Here is a 16,917-nt window from a genome sequence, read left to right on the forward strand (position 1 = left end):
GTAAAGGAATGAACCATTGGCTTTGTTGTTGTCTGATATATTTTTCTTGGGTCATGAAGTAACTTTTCCCTTTATACCGCAGCTCATCCGACCTCTTCGGCATTTTCTGGCTTAACCACACGTACAGCCCGCTAAAGACAGTACTATGTTGGAAAATATGGCAGTACTCCTGCCAGGCTAAGAAGGTAAACACTATGCGGGTAAACACTATGCAACTGACACCGTTGTCAGTTGACTGTAAAAATAGTAAAAGATAATTACTATGTGTCAGACTGGTAGCACTGCTATAAAGCTAGCTGAGCTCAAATGGTCTGAATGTATATATTGTAATGACCACGGATGTGTAGCTCGCTAGCCCTTGGCTAACGGGCCGGACGCTTTAGTTAGCGCGGCCGCCTGTGGTCTGGGCTACCTGGGTTCAGTTCCCAGCTGCAGCGGATTTGTAGCTGCCCCCTTAATTCGCTACATTGGCGTCAGAAGTGGGATAGTGAGGCTGAGGCCATCGGAAACGCGTGCACCCAGAGGCGTGAGGGAGTTGCTATGCTGAAGTGCAGGGATGCACTTCCCAAAGGAGGGGGGGGGGGTAGTGTAACGACCACGGATGTGTAGACTCTCTAGACCTTGGTTAACGGGTCAGACCCTGTAGTTGACTGGTTAGTGCAGTCGCCCATGGTCTGGGCTACCCGGGTACGGTTCCTGGCTGCGGCGGATTCCCGGCTGCCCCCCTGAATTCGCTACAATATTGTGTGCCAAGAGAAAGATCATCTATTTCCAGTTTCCCGTTGAGTATTTGTAGATTCCACATAGGTTAATATTTGCCTTTTTACAACTCAACAGCACCTTTTGGGTCAGATGCATGATGTTACAAAATGCATCATAAAACAGAAAACATACCAGAACCACATAATGCTATAGTGTGTGTATACACAGAATTAGTACACTCCCCCACTAACAGGTGCCGGATCATGTGTTATCCATCCATCATGTCTGCCATCCCGCACTGAACATCCATGTCACTCAGGGGTCAGGTTTTGCCATTCACATGACGTATACATCAAGTGTTTTCATGGAGACATGAAGGAAACGGCGTCCAGGCTTCTTAAAAGGATGCCGTGGTGGGAAATAGGAAAGATCTGAAGTAAGAAGGACATTTATTCAGTCATTCTGGGTGGCAGAAAATGTAGTACCAATAACCCCTTTGTTGTTTTTGGCTTACGTGTCTCTATACAGCTACACCACACACAGTCAGCTATGTGTTATTTCAGCTGTCTAATACTAAGACTACTGTAGATGGCCAACACTCAACACTGCTCTGTGTTTTGCATGGTTTTAAACTCTGTAATGCTAACAGACTTAAGTTATTTGCCTGTAGCAGCTTCACAACATGAGCTGTCCAGACTCCAGGAATGTCAAAAATGTAAATCATTAAAAGTTGTTTAACAAATCCTTTTCTGTGTGTGCGTGTGCGTGTGCGTGTGCGTGTGTGTGTGTCCCTTGCAATGTGAAAAAGTTCACAATTGTATGAGGGTCCGTACAAGCCATAATTCATTCTGGCCCTCTCATGTACATACATACATACATACAGTGAAAATGTATTAATGTGTGAGTTTAAATATACAAATATGAGAATAAAAATGTGTGGGTGTAAGAATGAAAATATATGTAATATACATCTAATATGTGTGAAAGGAGAATGCATGTATGTGAGAGGGCCAGAACATATCGCGGCTTGTACAGCCCCGCATAGTGCTGTCAATCAACCTTTCTCTCTCCCCCTCCATTTGACGTCACATGGCCGTTTCACCGTTTCAGAAAGCTCAAAAAGAGAGCAGCAGAGAAAGTGTCCAAGCCAAAGGTTAAAGCGTCATCAGCAGGAAGGTACACTCTACACAGGACAACCCACCGTCTACGTCCTATTCACATCCTCAGTGAATGTAGTATACGTCGTATCTCCGACAGTGGGTTTCCTATAGATGTAGAAAATAACCGTGTAGTATGTAGCAAGTCCTTACATTTCTTTCTAATATTTGATTACTGGTGTATGCAGCATGTGAATGGGTTGTTAATGTTTTGTTTCATCGGGTAAGACTCCGGCTTTTGCGGTTTTATTATCTGCAGTTTCAGCTGTTTTTTGGTTTTTTTTTTTGTAATGTTTGCCTTTGTTTTAGGTTTGTATCTCATTTCCTTTTTTCCATTTTTCTCCTTAAACGCGGCACAGATTGACACCAAATCAGTGGCAAGCACTCGGCAGTTTCTGAGGTTTTGTACCTGCCACTTCTTCCGAAGTGCAACCAAGTACTGTCCAATCAGTACTTGGTTCATTAAACGTGAACACATTGGTCTGCTTGACAATGGCACGGGGATTTTACTGACATAGAGAAAACAGGTCAGGCGTGCTTGTGTGTAATTTGCTAACAGCCTGTCAGCGTGACAGATGTTTGTCAACCTGTGCTGTGTGCGAACGATGAAGGCTGTTTTATTTTCAGGGTTTAATCCAGTCTAATCAAAGGCCGCAGCTGGAATCCTTCTTCTCCGTTACGGCGTACCTTCTGGAGGAGGCCAATAACTTACATCCTGGTCCTCACAGCTTATCTTCTCGCTGTGCACACCAGGTTTGACAGCCACATGAAAACCCGGGCTTTTTTGAAGGTGGATTTATTTCCTTCATCTGTGGTCGACAGCTTATTGGAAAAAATTTGATGTGGTCACTTGAAATGCCCTGATATATAGTACACAAACCCCCAACCAGACTTAGAGGGTTAAAGCTAATACCAGGAAATACCTGATCTACTGTAGTAATTTGGAGCGGCAAGGTGGCCCAGTGGTTAGCGCTGTCGCCTCCCAGCAAGAAGGTCCCGGGTTCGAACCCCGGGGTTGTCCAACCTTTGGGGGGGTCGTCCTCTGTGTGGCGTTTGCATGTTCTCCCTGTGTCTGTGATGGGTTTTCTGCGGGTGCTCTGTTTTCCCCACCATCAAAAGAAACATCTACGTTAGGGTTAGTACTCCTGTCTGTGCCCCTGAGCAAGGCAATGGGAAATGAACTGGAGTTGGTCCCCGGGTGCAGCATGAAGGCGGCGGCCCACTGCTCCGAGCCACACAGATCACAGCTAGGATGGCTTAATGTGCAGTAACTGAATTTCCCCAAGGGGATTAATAAAGGAAACTTAATTAACAATAATTATGAATATTTGCTTCAACTAGCTCAACAACAAGATGGCTGCACTTTGTAGACTTAGAACAACAACAACAACAAAAAAAACGCATTTCTAAATGGTCCCCTGTATTTGAGCTGCTTGAGGGGCAATTTGGTCGTCCCACTCATGAACTTGAACGCCCCCAAACCTGAAAGCAGAATATGGTAAATACAAATGACTGGTCTTCTGTGAAGAATCTCTCAAAAATATCCATCCATCCACCCATTATCTAGTCCCACTAAGTCCGTTTCAGCGTGGCGGGGTACTGGAGTGTGCCCCAGCAGGCGCTGTGAGGACATCCTGGACAGCCACCAGTCCATCACAGAGCCTCCTCAAAGATCTGGAGCCGAGAACTCCTCCCAGGCCTTCATACTGACTTGGAGCCATGTCACCTTCTGGTTATCTGCACTCCAGATATGTCAACGCAAATTTGAGAATTGAAAAATCACAATTAAAATTTGGGTCCTGTATCTAAAAGCATTTAAGAGCCCCCCCCACCCCACCCCCCGAACCGATATTGCTCAGTGTGTTTGATTATATGGCCATTTAACATAATCCTCTGATTATGAGGCCTGCGTCCACATGCATGTCACTGCAACCCACCCAAAAGTGAAAGAAATGCCGTATGGGAACAAAGTCGATGTGCAGCCATGAGGTTCACATCGCATCTCATAGTCGGAGTAACGTAGTTCTGCGCTACTAACCAACACGCTGATGCTTCACGGAGGTGTCAGCTATGAGGCTCTGCTTTTCACGCTGTGTCCAAGTAATGTGTCCCTCTATCACAATAACCGTTTTCTGCGTCTAGTTTGGAATAGCAACCGTATCGTGTCACTTTTCAGCTGAGCATATCCACCTTGTAAAACCTCCAGGTGAAGCCTGTTCAAAACCACCCGTACAGTTTAAAATCACACGGGTGGGTTTCCTCCCAGAGTTCAATACGCTATCTGTCAGTGCGGTTATCGGCCCACAGCACTGATCTATTAAGATTGAAAATAAGTTGTGTTGGAAAGTAGCGCCGGTGTTTGGTGTCCCAAACTAGACAAATGTTTTGGGTTTTTTTAAAAGCAAAACCTCTTTTATCTGCATTTTACCAGCATCACACTTTTCTATTGACAGTAAGATTGCATCGGGTGGGCGTCCGGGTGGCGTGGCGCTCTATTCCGTTGCCTACCAACGTGGGGATCGGCGGTTCGAATCCCCGTCTTACCTCCGGCTTGGTCGGGCGTCCCTACAGACACAATTGGCCGTGTCTGCAGATGGCAAGCCGGATGTGGGTGTGTGTCCTGGTCGCTGCACTAGCGCCTCCTCTGGGCGGTCGGGGAGTCTGTTCAAGGGGGAGGGGGAACTGGGGGTGGAATAGCGTGATCCCCCCCACGTGCTACGTCCCCCTGGTGAAACTCCTCACTGCCAGGTGAAAAGAACCGGCTGGCGACTCCACGTGTATCGGAGGAGGCATGTGGTAGTCTGCTACGCCCCCCACCCCCACCCCTGGATTGGCACATGGGGTGGAGCAGCGACTTGGACGGCTCGGAAGAGAGGGGGAATTGGCCGGATACAACTGGGGAGAAAAACAAGGGTGGGGGGAAAATCTGAAAAAAAAAGAAAAAGATTGCATCGTGTATAGCCTGTCTTGTTTACAAGCTTGTGTAATTTTTGTGTAACTTATACGAATGTTGCATAACCTTCACAGAAAGTTGAATCATTTCATCCGGAGCATGTTTATTGAGACAAACGACCATCCCTGAACCGAGGCAGCGGGGGGGGGGGGGTAAGAGTATATCTGTCACCATCTTACGATGCTGTGATCGCAAGCATTCCCAAATCCTCCGTGAATAGTGCACATGGCCACGGTAACTCTAGTTAATGGCCAGGCCCATATTTGCATATGAGACTGGTCGTTGGTTTCGGTGGTGATGCCACTGTATTGTTTATAAGGGTGGGGACACCTGCAGCCAGTTGAGACCGCAGAGGTCCCTTAGATCAAATGTATCCGTCAGTAAACATTGTATCCAGATGAACTGATTCAACCTTCTGTGGTTTACTCACCTGGATTATTGAGCATGCATCAAGACATCATGTAACCTCCCCCCCCCCCCCCCCTGTTTGTCAGATCATTTTCCCCTTCCTAACTGTACCGTTTACCTTGCAGGCAGTCATCCAAAGCTAAAGCTAACTCTAAGTCTAAACACAGCGAGTCTGGCAAAAGGTAACCTGAGGGGGGGGGGAAGATTTTATTTACTGGATAAACATGGAACAGGCAAACTAACTCATTTTGAAAACAACCACACACATTCTGCTTTCGCGCGCCCCACAGACTACCCGCCATACCAGCTCAACCATAATAATCTGTGCCACGTTAGCCATAACAGGCTTCGGTATGTTTGACTCCGGCTGCTTCCTTCAGCCACGTCCATCATCTCAAAAAGCAAGCCGCGTTAGCCTGACTGACACTGGATTGATGGGTGTTCGATGCAACAACTTGAACTTCAACACTTATTCTCAAAAGCAAGCAGTTTTACTATGTAGCGCAGAAGAACCGTGTGGCCCCGGCTTCGTCATTCATTCATTCATTCATTCATTCATTCATTCATCCATTCATTCATTCATTCATTCATTGGTTTTATTCATTCTGAGCAAGCATGATGAAATACAACCTGTGTGCACGCCTTTTTAGTGAATTTTGCTACATTTAAGAACAATGTTGTGTTGTTTTTTTTCCCAAACATAAGAAATTACTGTTAGAAATGTTCATTCATTCACTCATTCATTCATTCATTCATTCATTCTTGACTCTGCCCACTTGTCTGTGCTTGCTGCAGGCTGTACTCAGAGCGTCAGAAGCATCATTACCACATCCACTCGGTGGCCTGCACAGGCACAGAGGTCCACCTGGCAGCCTGCCCCCTGGAGTTCACCAAGCCCAACGCCACCACCACCTGCCAGGGCGGCATGCCGGCCGTGGTCAGCTGTATAGCAGGGCCGCTGTTCACGCAAAGCAGCAGCTTAAAGAAGAAAATGAAAACTGCGGTAAAGTCTCTCTTTGTGTCAGAGCAGCTTAATGGCAAGGCGTGGCGAGAGAGGGTGAGGAGGTGCTCTAAGTACTGGCGCCATTCTCAGCGTCTTCCTCGCCGTAGCAATAACCAGTATAACCAGTACCACTTTGCTATAAGGCCTATTGATGTGTGATGAATTAGTAATGAGATGTTATAACACGATAAAAAACACTTTGGATTGCCAGGTTGGAAGCCCACTTTTTTTGGGGGGGATTTTTTTCCCCCCCACCTTTTCTCCCCAATTGTACCCATCCAGTTACCCCACTCTTCCGAACCGTCCTGGTCGCTACTCCAAAACCTCTGCTGATCCGGGGAGGGCTGCAGACTACCACATGCCTCCTCCGACGCATGTGGAGTCGCCAGCCGCTTCTTTTCACCTGACAGTGAGGAGTTTCACCAGGGGCACATAGCGCGTGGGAGGCTCATGCTATTCGACCGACCAGAGGAGGCGCTAGTGCCACAACCAGGACACATACCCACAGCCGGCTTCCCACCCGCAGACACGGCCAATTGTGTCTGTAGGGAAGCCTAACCATGCCGGAGGTAACTCAAACCTGTGATCCCCATGCTGGTAGGCCCACATTTTATCAATACGAGACAGTCACCACAGATATTCTCTCATAATCCATGACTGCCGACTCTCATTTGCAGCAAGCAGCATGAACATAAGATGAATTTAAGATGTTGTGCAATGTATTCACACCAGTCACTTTCTACCAGGACCAATGGCAACTATAGTTACAGCGGTTAAGTGAAGGGCTAAGGTTAGATAGTGGTCAGGTTAAGCGTTTAGCGTTGGGTAGCGGTTAGTGGTTCAGCTGGCTTCGTCCGATCACATGGTTTCTGACAGAATGTCTACGAAGACTCTCCCCACATGGGGTACCAACCTGGCAACCCAAGATATTTATTTAGTAATGCAATTTAACATCCTATTGCTGACTTATAGCACATTGATAAATTAGTTATTGACCATTTATAAAGTAATGAGCAACCACTTCTAAACCCTTTATGAAATTAGTTTCATGCTTTCTACCTTGCTTGCTGAGTATATGATACAAGGCAGGTGGAAAGAGGAAGAGGAGGAGGAGGAGAAGTTGAAATGCCAGTTAGCATTACTTGCCTGGTTGGTGCTCTGAAGGCTAATGTTCAACCTTTCGATGGACATGTGATTATTATTTTTCGTCTCTGCTGCTCAGACCAACTTGAGACTGAAGGGCGGTGCCAAGATCGGGGAAGGCCGTGTGGAGGTGCTGAAGGATAATGAGTGGGGGACGGTATGCGATGACCGCTGGAGCCTCCAGTCAGCCAGCGTGGTCTGCAGGGAGCTGGGCTTTGGCAGTGCCAAGGAGGCCCTTACCGGAGCCCGCATGGGACAAGGTCAGGATCAATTAATTATTCTCAGGAACATTCCGGGAATACAATCCAACAGAAAGTGCAGACATCAACAAAGGTAGAGTTCATTTTTTTAGGCGGCACAGGGGCTTAGTGGTTAAGCACCACAGTCTTACAGCAAGATGGCCATGGGTTGAGACCGTCTGTGTTGTGTTTGCATGGCTCTCTCCCGGGTCCTCAGATTTCCTCCCACCATCCAAAGACAAGCATGTTAGGTCTAGTCTCCATGACCCACGTGGGTGTCGAAAGAGAACGAATGTTCATTTTTGTCAACCACCTTGAGAATTTCAAATTACTAGCTAATGTCAAACACCCGGTGTATCGCTCGCATGCGAGCCAAGCTCCAGTATCCTGTGCTGGACAGTGTTTAGAGGCACAACTGATAGTTCTGATTTAATTTAATTTACCAAGTTTCCTTTATTAATCCCCTTGGGGAAATTCAGTCACTGCAAATGAACCCATCCTAGCTGTGATCTGTGTAGCTAGGAGCAGTGGGTTGCCACCTTCATGCTGTGCCGGAGACCAACTCCAGTTCTTTTTTTTCCCCATTGCCTTGCTCAGGGGCACAGACAGGAGTATAAACGCTAACATGCATGTTTATTTTTGATGCTGGGGAAACTGGTGCACCCGGAGAAAAAACCCACCGCGGACACAGCGAGAACATGCAAACTCCACACAGAGGACGACCTGGGATGACCCCCAAAGATGGACAACCCCGGGGTTTGAAACCAGGACCTTCTTGCTGTGAGGCGACAGCGCTAACCACGGAGCCGCCGTGCCGCCCAAGATAGCCAGCTCAAACCTTGAGTATTGTGTTTATTTTTTGTGTTGCGTACTACTGCATGTAACCAGTGGCGATGTCAGTCTGTCAGGGATGTCAGCTCAGGACAGCTGGTTGTTGGCTCACACGTCCACAGCGTCTCAACTCTGTTTGATTCTTAGCTAACTCCTCACCCCCGCTTCTTCATCACCACGAAGCCTTCTTCAGTTCATTCATTCTCCCTGTCTAATTACAGGTACACCTGCAAAAAAACCGAGGCTTATTAAAAGAATGTGGGTGTCCGGGTGGCGTGGCGGTCTATTCTGTTGCCTACCAACAGCTTGGTCGGGCGTCCCTACAGCCACAATTGGCCATGTCTGCGGGTGGGAAGCCGGATGTGGGTATGTGTCCTGGTCGCTGCACTAGCGCCTCCTCTGGTCGGTCTGCGTTCCTGTTCAGGGGGGAGGGGGAACTGGGGGGAATAGCGTGATCCTCCCACGCCCCCCTGGTGAAACTCCTCACTGTCAGGTGAAAAGAAGCGGCTGGCGACTCCACATGTATCAGAGGAGACATGTGGTAGTCTGCAGCCCTCCCCAGACCGGCAGAGGGGGGGGAGCAGCGACTGGGACGGCTCGGAAGAGTGGGGTAGGGTAATTGGCCGGGTACAATTGGGGGAAAAATCCAAAAAAACAAAACAAAACAATGAATGGTGACTAAGTTCTAATCAGTGAAAAACTCCTCGTAGCAGCTTTAGGCAAACCATCTAATGACAATCCCATGATGGAGAACCAGTGGCTCTCATGCGAGAAAAGAGGGGAGGGAATGAAAATAACAATAGAAGATGAGATAGTAAACCCTCCTTGACTGGCGGCCATGTTTCATTCGGGCCTTTCGGGGGGTTCGACCCTCTGGACTCAAGACAACATCAATAAGAAAGAATTTTACTTCGACAGGAATGCAGCCCAAACCTGACTTTATCTGTCTTTGGGGTGTGGTATTCTGCCCTCAGCTGTCCACATAATAGCTGCCTAATCTTCTAGGTCATCTCCTATAGCGCCCCCTGATGGTCTTCCCCTTATACAAAGGGCAAATCCCTGCAAGGATTCCTGACTTGGCCTGTTGTACAAACTGAGAGAACGGAGGACGCCATGTGGGAAAAGAGGAATGAAGAGAGAGAGGATGGAAAATTTTTATCATAAGCACTGATAGTGATGAACAAGATAAACACCCCTCTTACACACACAGACACACAGACACACACACACACACACACACACACACACACTCCTCGTCCAGGGAGACGAGCAGAGAGACACATTTAACAGCACAGCATTGGGAAAAAAAACCTGAGATAAAATGAAAAGTTCACTGAGAATATGGCTTCGCACCCTCTGTTCTCTAGTGTATTAATCCATTCAGTAATACGCACTATTTGCCGAGCGTTTCCCTAAACTGTCGACGAGTTAAGTCTTAATTGCCGTGTAACAGTAGTGTTAGCATCACTAACCCGAGCCGAACCCTTCCTGGAACCATTCACATTTTCCTGCAGATTTTCATTTCAGCTAATTAGAGAGGCCATTTAGGAGAAAAACAGCTCAGACATTTGGCAGCAACCCTCTCACAGCTCAGATTCCTGGGTGGGTGGATGTTGGCTGGACGGGCAGCGGCGGTGGAACAGTAAACCTGAATGAACCAGTAGTCAGTGTGGGTTTTGTGAGTCTCCGTCTGCACAGCTGCTGCTGGTGTATGTCGTTTGAACGTGCCCCTGAGAGGGTGCATGTGTGTCCATATGGAAAGCGGCAAGGAAGCCCAGGGCGTAGATGGGCTGTGCTGCGTTTCAGCGGTCGCAGGCTTTTAACCCTCTCAAAGTCAGGTGTCGTTACTACATGCCCTTGAGCAAGGCATTAAACCGCTTTAAATGATGCTGGATGGGTAGCCGTCAAATGCCTGAAAGCTTTAAAGTTAATCCGTGTGTGTGTGTGTGTGTGTGCATTTGTGTGTGTGTGTGTATGTTTCTCATGCTCACTATGTGTGTGTGTGTGTGTGCGCACTTGTGTGTGTGTGTGCGTTTGTGTGTGTTTGTGTGTGTATGTCTGTGTGCGTTTGTATGTATGTCTTATGCTCACTATGTGTGTGTGTGTGTGTGTGTGTGTGTGTGTGTGTGTGTGTGTGCGTTTGTGTGTGTCTTATGCTCACTATGTGTGTGTGTGTGTGCGTTTGTGTGTGTCTTATGCTCACTATGTGTGTGTGTGTGTGTGTGTGTGTTTGTGTGTGTCTTATGCTCACTATGTATGTGTGTGTGTGTGTGTGTGCACACGCATTTGTGTGTGTGTGTGTGGTGTGTGTGTGTGTGTGTGTGTGTGTGTGTGTGTGTGTGCGTGTGTGTGCGTTTGTGTGCACATGCATTTGTGTGTGTGTGGTGTGTGTGTGTGTGTGTGTGTGTGCTTCTTAGGCTCACTACTCATTCATAAGGTGACGAAGGTCTGTCAGTATTTAGGGAAACTTGTGTGAGATCTGGTCCTCAGAAACAACCAGCCCTTTCAGGCACATTTCTCTGAAATCCCGGGCGGGGGTGGAATGGGATGTCCGTCCTGTTAGTGTGTGTATGTGTGTGTGTGTGTGTGTGTGGGGAGAAGCACCCGCCTTACTCCTCAGCCTTACTCCCCCCCCCCCCCACAGGGGATGTTGGCTGAGGAGGCTCATCACAGAAATCTCTTTGAGGGAGCAACATACCTGCTGAGCACTCAAATGGATGTCAGACCACGACCCCATTGCATTTTCATTCATTTTGGGGTCTGGGAAACAGATGCTGAAGGAATTCCTTTCATGGGAATTCTACCATGCATGTTCTTGTGCCACCGAGTCCTCAGGTAATGGAGGGAAAAACACACAGAGGGAGAGTGAATCCAGTCGCGTTAAACGAATCAAACGTTATTCACAAGGTGAATCAAACACCATCGTACATCAAACGGTAACGCAATGCGCTTTACATGTGGGGTAGTTGGGGGTTGACTGAGGTTATGAATCCTTGTTTGGATTATGGATGAATGAATGAATATATGTGGGGTGCATGTGTGAATGTAGATGGCCAATATTGGAGCTGGTGGGGGTGGGGGGGTCAATATATGTTGCATGAATTTGAACCAGGCTGGCAATAGTCAAGTCAAGTCAGTTTTATTTGTCTAGCCCAGTATCACAAATTACACATTTACAGAATACAACATTGAAAGAGGATGACAGAATTATAATGGAATTATAGAATATATGAAGAATATGGGTGGCACGGTGGCACAGTGGTTAGCGCAGTCACCTCACAGCAAGAAGGTCCTGGGTTCGAGCCCCGGGGTAGTGCAACCTTAGGGGTCATCCCGGGTCGTCCTCTGTGTGGAGTTTGCATGTTCTGCCCGTGTCTGCATGGGTTTTCTCCAGGTGCTCCGGTTTCCTCCCACAGTCCAAAGTCATGTAGGTCAGGTGAAGTGGCCGTACTAAATTGTCCCTAGGTGTGAATGTGTGTGTGTGTGTGTGTTGGCCCTGTGGTGGACTGGCAGTCTGTCCGGAGTGTCTCTCTACCTTCCGGCCATGGACTGCTGGGATAGGCTCCAACATCCCTGTGACCCTGAGTAAAGATAAGCAGCTGGGATAATGGATGGATGGATGAAGAATATGATGAGGAGGATGCCAAGCAGTGTCCAGGCACCGCCCAGGACATGTGCCACATGACCACTATCACCATGTAGACCTTACAGGAGGACAGACTACACATGCACACAGGGGAGACTCACATCACACCATTTACATACGCGGGAGAAGAGACAAGAAAAAAACAAAAAAAACATTAGTCACACATCTGAGAGAAGTATATAGCATTGAAACAGGATAACAAAATTATATGGATTTATAAGATGCATCAAAAGAAAATGTGGTGAGGGGAATCCAAGCAGTGTCCAGATGGCAACCACTATCACCATGAAGACCTGGGAGTAGGCCAGACTGCACGTGCATACAAGGGAGACTCACATCACATCAGTCACATGTACAGAAGAAGAGAAAGGCGAAGACATCATTCAAAGAGAGAGAGAAAAGACACGTGAGAGAAGAAAAGTTTGCAGTAGTCAATACTCTATACTCTATAATCTCATTGGCAGAACAGTGCTTGGTAAATTCATTGAGACAGAAACCGACCCACCATGCATCACAGATTGTGAAGTACTCAACTTCAAGGCAACTAATTGTAGGCTAAGGCAAAAAGCTGATTTATAAAGTTTGGATTTAAAGCACTCAACAGACTCTCACTGTCTGATGGCAGCAGGCAGTTTATTCCACAAGAATGGGGCCCGATAGGAAAAGGTCCTGCCACCAGCTGACTTCTTCTTAACTTTGGGTACACACAGGAGCCCTGTATTTTGACAGTGAAAAGCTCGAGATGGAATGTATGGTTTAAGGAGATCAGGCGGATATGATGGGATTTGGGATTTTATAAGTCAGCAGAAGCACCTTGAAGACTGATCTAACAGTGCTAAGAGGCCAATGAAGGGAGGCAAGAATTGGTGTAATATGGTCAAATTTTCTAGTTTTAGTTAGGATTCTAGCTGCAGCATTTTGAACCATCTGAAGACTTTTAGTACTAGCATGTGGCAGACCTGAAAACAGAACATTACAGTAATCAAGTCTAGGTGAAACAAAGGCATGTGTTAGAGTCTCTGCGTCGGGCATGGACAGGAAAGACTGAATTTTTTTTAAATTTATTTCTGAATTTTCCCCTTTTCTCCAAATTTAGTGGCCAATCGATCCCTATTTTAATTCAAACACCCAACCTAGTACTGCATGCGTTCGCCAACTGCATCTCTCCGGCCAGCAGTCTCGAAGGAGATGCCTCCCCACTTTCGTGACAAGGTGAATCCAGGCCAAACCACTGCTTTTTCACACCCAGAGATGCATTCATGTGACAAACACAAGCAGACTCCACCCCCCTCCCGAAGACAGCATTGCCAATTATTGCTGCTTCATCGAGTCCGGCCATAGTCGGATCTGACAAGACCGAGGCGCGAACCCCGGTCCCCAGTGGGCAACTGCATCGACACAAAGCCGATGCTTAGACCGCTACACCACCGCAGACTAGGAAAGACTGAATTTTAACAATGTTACGTAAGTGGAAAAAAGGCAGTCTTAGTGATTTCTTTAATGTGCTTATCAAAGGAAAGGCTGGGATCAAACATAACACCAAGATTTTTGGCTGCCACACTTTGTGAAATCACAGAGCTGTCGATTGTTATTGTTACTTGATCAAATTGGTGTCTGTGTCTAGCAGAGCCAACGACTAGCATCTCAGTTTTATCCAAACTTAAAAGCAAGAAATTTAGGTACATCCAATTTTCCACAACAGCCAAGCAGGCCTCTAAATTGGTCATTTGAATATGATCATCAGCCCTTATAGGCACATACAGCTGAAAATCATCAGCATAGCAATGGAAATTTATTCCGTGACTGCGCATAATTTGGCCAAGAGGTGAAATATAGAGAGAAAAGTAGAGGGCCAAGAACGGAGCCCTGGGGTATGCCATATTTAATGTCAGAGAATTCTGATATACTGTTATTATAGCAGACACAACGTGTTCTTCCAGTTAGGTAGGACTTAAGCCAAGAGAGAGCTAAGCCAGAGACACCAAAATTACAATTTATTCTGTCCAATAGTATACAGTGATCAGTGGTGTCAAAGGCTGCACTGAGGTCCAGTAATAGAAGCACAGAAGTAGAGTCAGAGTCCATAGCTAGAAGAAGATCATTCACCACTCTGGTCAGAGCAGTTTCAGTGGAGTGACAGGCCCTGAAAGCCGATTGAAAGATAATTTTCTTCTACACGGGTCAAAAGCTGTTGCTACACAATTCTCTCTAGTACTTTAGAAAAGAATGAAAGATTAGAGACTGGTCGATAGTAAGAGACCCTGGATCAAGGTGCGGTTTTTTAAGTGGAGGTTTAACCACAGCGGTCTTAAAATTGCTGGGAACAGTGCCAGTAGTGAGTGATAATGTCTAGGCTTGTAGGTCCCAGAAAAGGCCAGAGGTCTTTAAAAAGTTTTGCTGCTAAAGGGTCAAGTAGGCAAGCAATTGGTTTAGAAGCTGACACGAGCTTGGTCAGGGTATCAAGGGAGATAGTCTCAAAAGCTGTAATAACAGGGACTCGTTATAGATATGAAATTGGTAAGACAGGATATGCAGGAGTAGCTGGAGTTGAATTAATTTTGTTTATGATTTCATCAACCTTATTGCAGAAAAAGTCGAGAAACTCATGGGCCATGAATGGTGAGCAGCTAATAGACTGCTGCTCTGTAGTAAATTTAGATACAGTGTCAAAGAGAAATCTGGGGTTATGTTTATTAATATTGATTAAGCGAGAGAGATAAGCTGCTTTTGCAGCAATACCATGAATGCCCAGCAAGCCTTACCTCAGATAAATAAAGGGTTGAAAATGCATACTCTGCATGATAAGGAACCTAATCCTAAATAAGGTCTGGATGTGAAAACAAGACAAGGCAAGCTGGTGGCATTCTAATCTCAAGTCTGCTGTCTATTTGTCTGTCTGTCTGTCTGTCTGTCTGTCTGTCTGTCTGTCTCTCTGTCTGTCTGTCTGTCTGTCTGTCTGTTTGTCTAGGAATGGGCCCAATCTACATGAATGAGGTGAAGTGTCTAGGTCATGAGCGGTCCATATGGAATTGTCCCTATAAGAACATCACAGCAGAGGACTGTAAGCACATGGAGGATGCCGGCGTGAGGTGCAACATACCCTACATGGGAGTCGAGACCTCGGTCAGAGCCACAAACCTGCTAATTCGAATATCTCATTCATTTAGAGGCAAATGTTTCGTCTATTTTAGTGTTAAGTGGGGAGTGCTAAGTAGTGTTAAAAATTTGAATGTTTTTCAAGGTATTAATTGATTATCTGTGTTTAGGACCATGAAGCTGAACAGATTTGCTCCAGTGAATTCTGTGAATTCTGTTTACTACAAACTGAGGACTGTTATTACAGGATTGAGCTTAGATTGTATCTAATATCCAGATGAAAGTTGGGTAAATTAGTTTGCTGCTTAAGCTTGCTTTGTAGGTTATACTGAGATGAGACTTTAAAGGCTTTTGCAGATCAGGTCCAGGGAGAAATACAGAAATATTAGCTTCTAATTTGATGCACTCTTTTGACTAGCTTAATTGCTGTATTTAAAAAAAACAGAAATTGAACCAGGATTCTAATTAGTAAATCAAGGATCACAACTATGTGTCAGGTTTGCAGCTGGTCAGCAAGCATACATAGATATCCTGTAATCCCCTGATTATTTTTTTTAAGTTATTTAAAAATATTGCATGGGGGTCGTCCGGGTAGCATAGCGGTCTATCCTGTTGCCTACCAACACGGGGACCGCCAGTTCGAATCCCCGCGTTACCTCTAGCTTGGTCGGGCATCCCTACAGACACAATTGGCTGTGTCTGCGGGTGGGAAGCTGGATGTGGGTATGTGTCCTGGTCGCTGCACTAGCGTCTCCTCTGGTCGGTCGGGGTGCCTGTTCAGGGGGGGAGGGGGAACTGGGGGGGAATAGCGTGATCCTCCCACATGCTACATCCCCCCGGTGAAACTCCTCACTGTCAGGTGGCGACTCCACATGTATCGGAGGAGGCATGTGGTAGTCTGCAGCCCTCCCCGGGTCGGCAGAAGGGGTGGAGCAGTGACCAGGATGGCTCGGGAAGAGTGGGGTAATTAGCCGGGTACAACTGGGGAGAGAAAGGGGGGGAAAAAAGAAGAATAAAAACATTATTGGATGGAAAAAAAGCATACTCTGTCTGCAAAAGCCTTGTGATCTGAGAAGTAGCATTGCAGAGTAAGAATGTGCAGCCTTACATCTTACTTTCTCATCTTTTGATTAGGCTTCAGACTAATCAAAGACTGATATAGATATTGTCAAAAGGCATAACTGCAAGCTCTGTTTTTCTTTTTGCTAACTTGAATAGAAAATTGTCCTGGTCCATTACGTAGTGAAAAACAATTCATGGGCCTAAGCCTGTTAAAATGCTACTGTCTGAGCTCGCATACACGGGGGCCGGTAAAGAATTAACTCTCCTTTCTTTGATTTTCTGAAAAATATGTGCTTGCAGCGACATGTCTTTTTAACAACTGCAACAGGCCTTCAGTGAACAGTGTGTCTGGTTGTGGTTTTCCACCAGATCATACTCTTCCTTGTAACTTGAAGATCCACATGGAAAGAGGAGGTGGGGCTGAGAGGTGTTACTACACCAGCAGGGCACATGTTTGTCTCCAGCTTGTGGAGTCCAGGGCAAATCACATATTCTTGCACCGCTAAATAAAGTAAAAACTGAAAATGCTGTACTCTGGTATTTATAGGTTGTCGCTTTGCCAGCCATTTGGACTTTTTAACACGTCTCTGTCTCCGCTGGCAATGCAAAACGAAATTTTACGAGTCAATAAATTTGTAGTGATAAATAAGAAAAACTAAAGGAAAATGTCCACAAGC

At 46.4% G+C, this 16,917-nt stretch overlaps 1 protein-coding gene across 3 annotated transcripts in view; it reads left to right on the top strand.

Annotated features, from left to right (window-relative positions):
- Positions 1-16,917, top strand: part of loxl3b (lysyl oxidase-like 3b) — a 43,903-nt gene that overhangs the window by 15,580 nt on the left and 11,406 nt on the right. For all 3 annotated transcript variants that reach the window (XM_056295231.1, XM_056295229.1, XM_056295230.1), the window contains exons 5-7: positions 6,016-6,223; positions 7,446-7,626; positions 15,051-15,205. In XM_056295231.1, the coding sequence (XP_056151206.1) occupies positions 6,016-6,223; positions 7,446-7,626; positions 15,051-15,205 (544 nt within the window). The remainder of the gene's footprint in view (positions 1-6,015; positions 6,224-7,445; positions 7,627-15,050; positions 15,206-16,917) is intronic.

Source organism: Lampris incognitus, chromosome 16 (genome assembly GCF_029633865.1).
Source record: "Lampris incognitus isolate fLamInc1 chromosome 16, fLamInc1.hap2, whole genome shotgun sequence".
In the NCBI taxonomy this organism is placed as follows: Eukaryota; Metazoa; Chordata; class Actinopteri; order Lampriformes; family Lampridae; genus Lampris; species Lampris incognitus.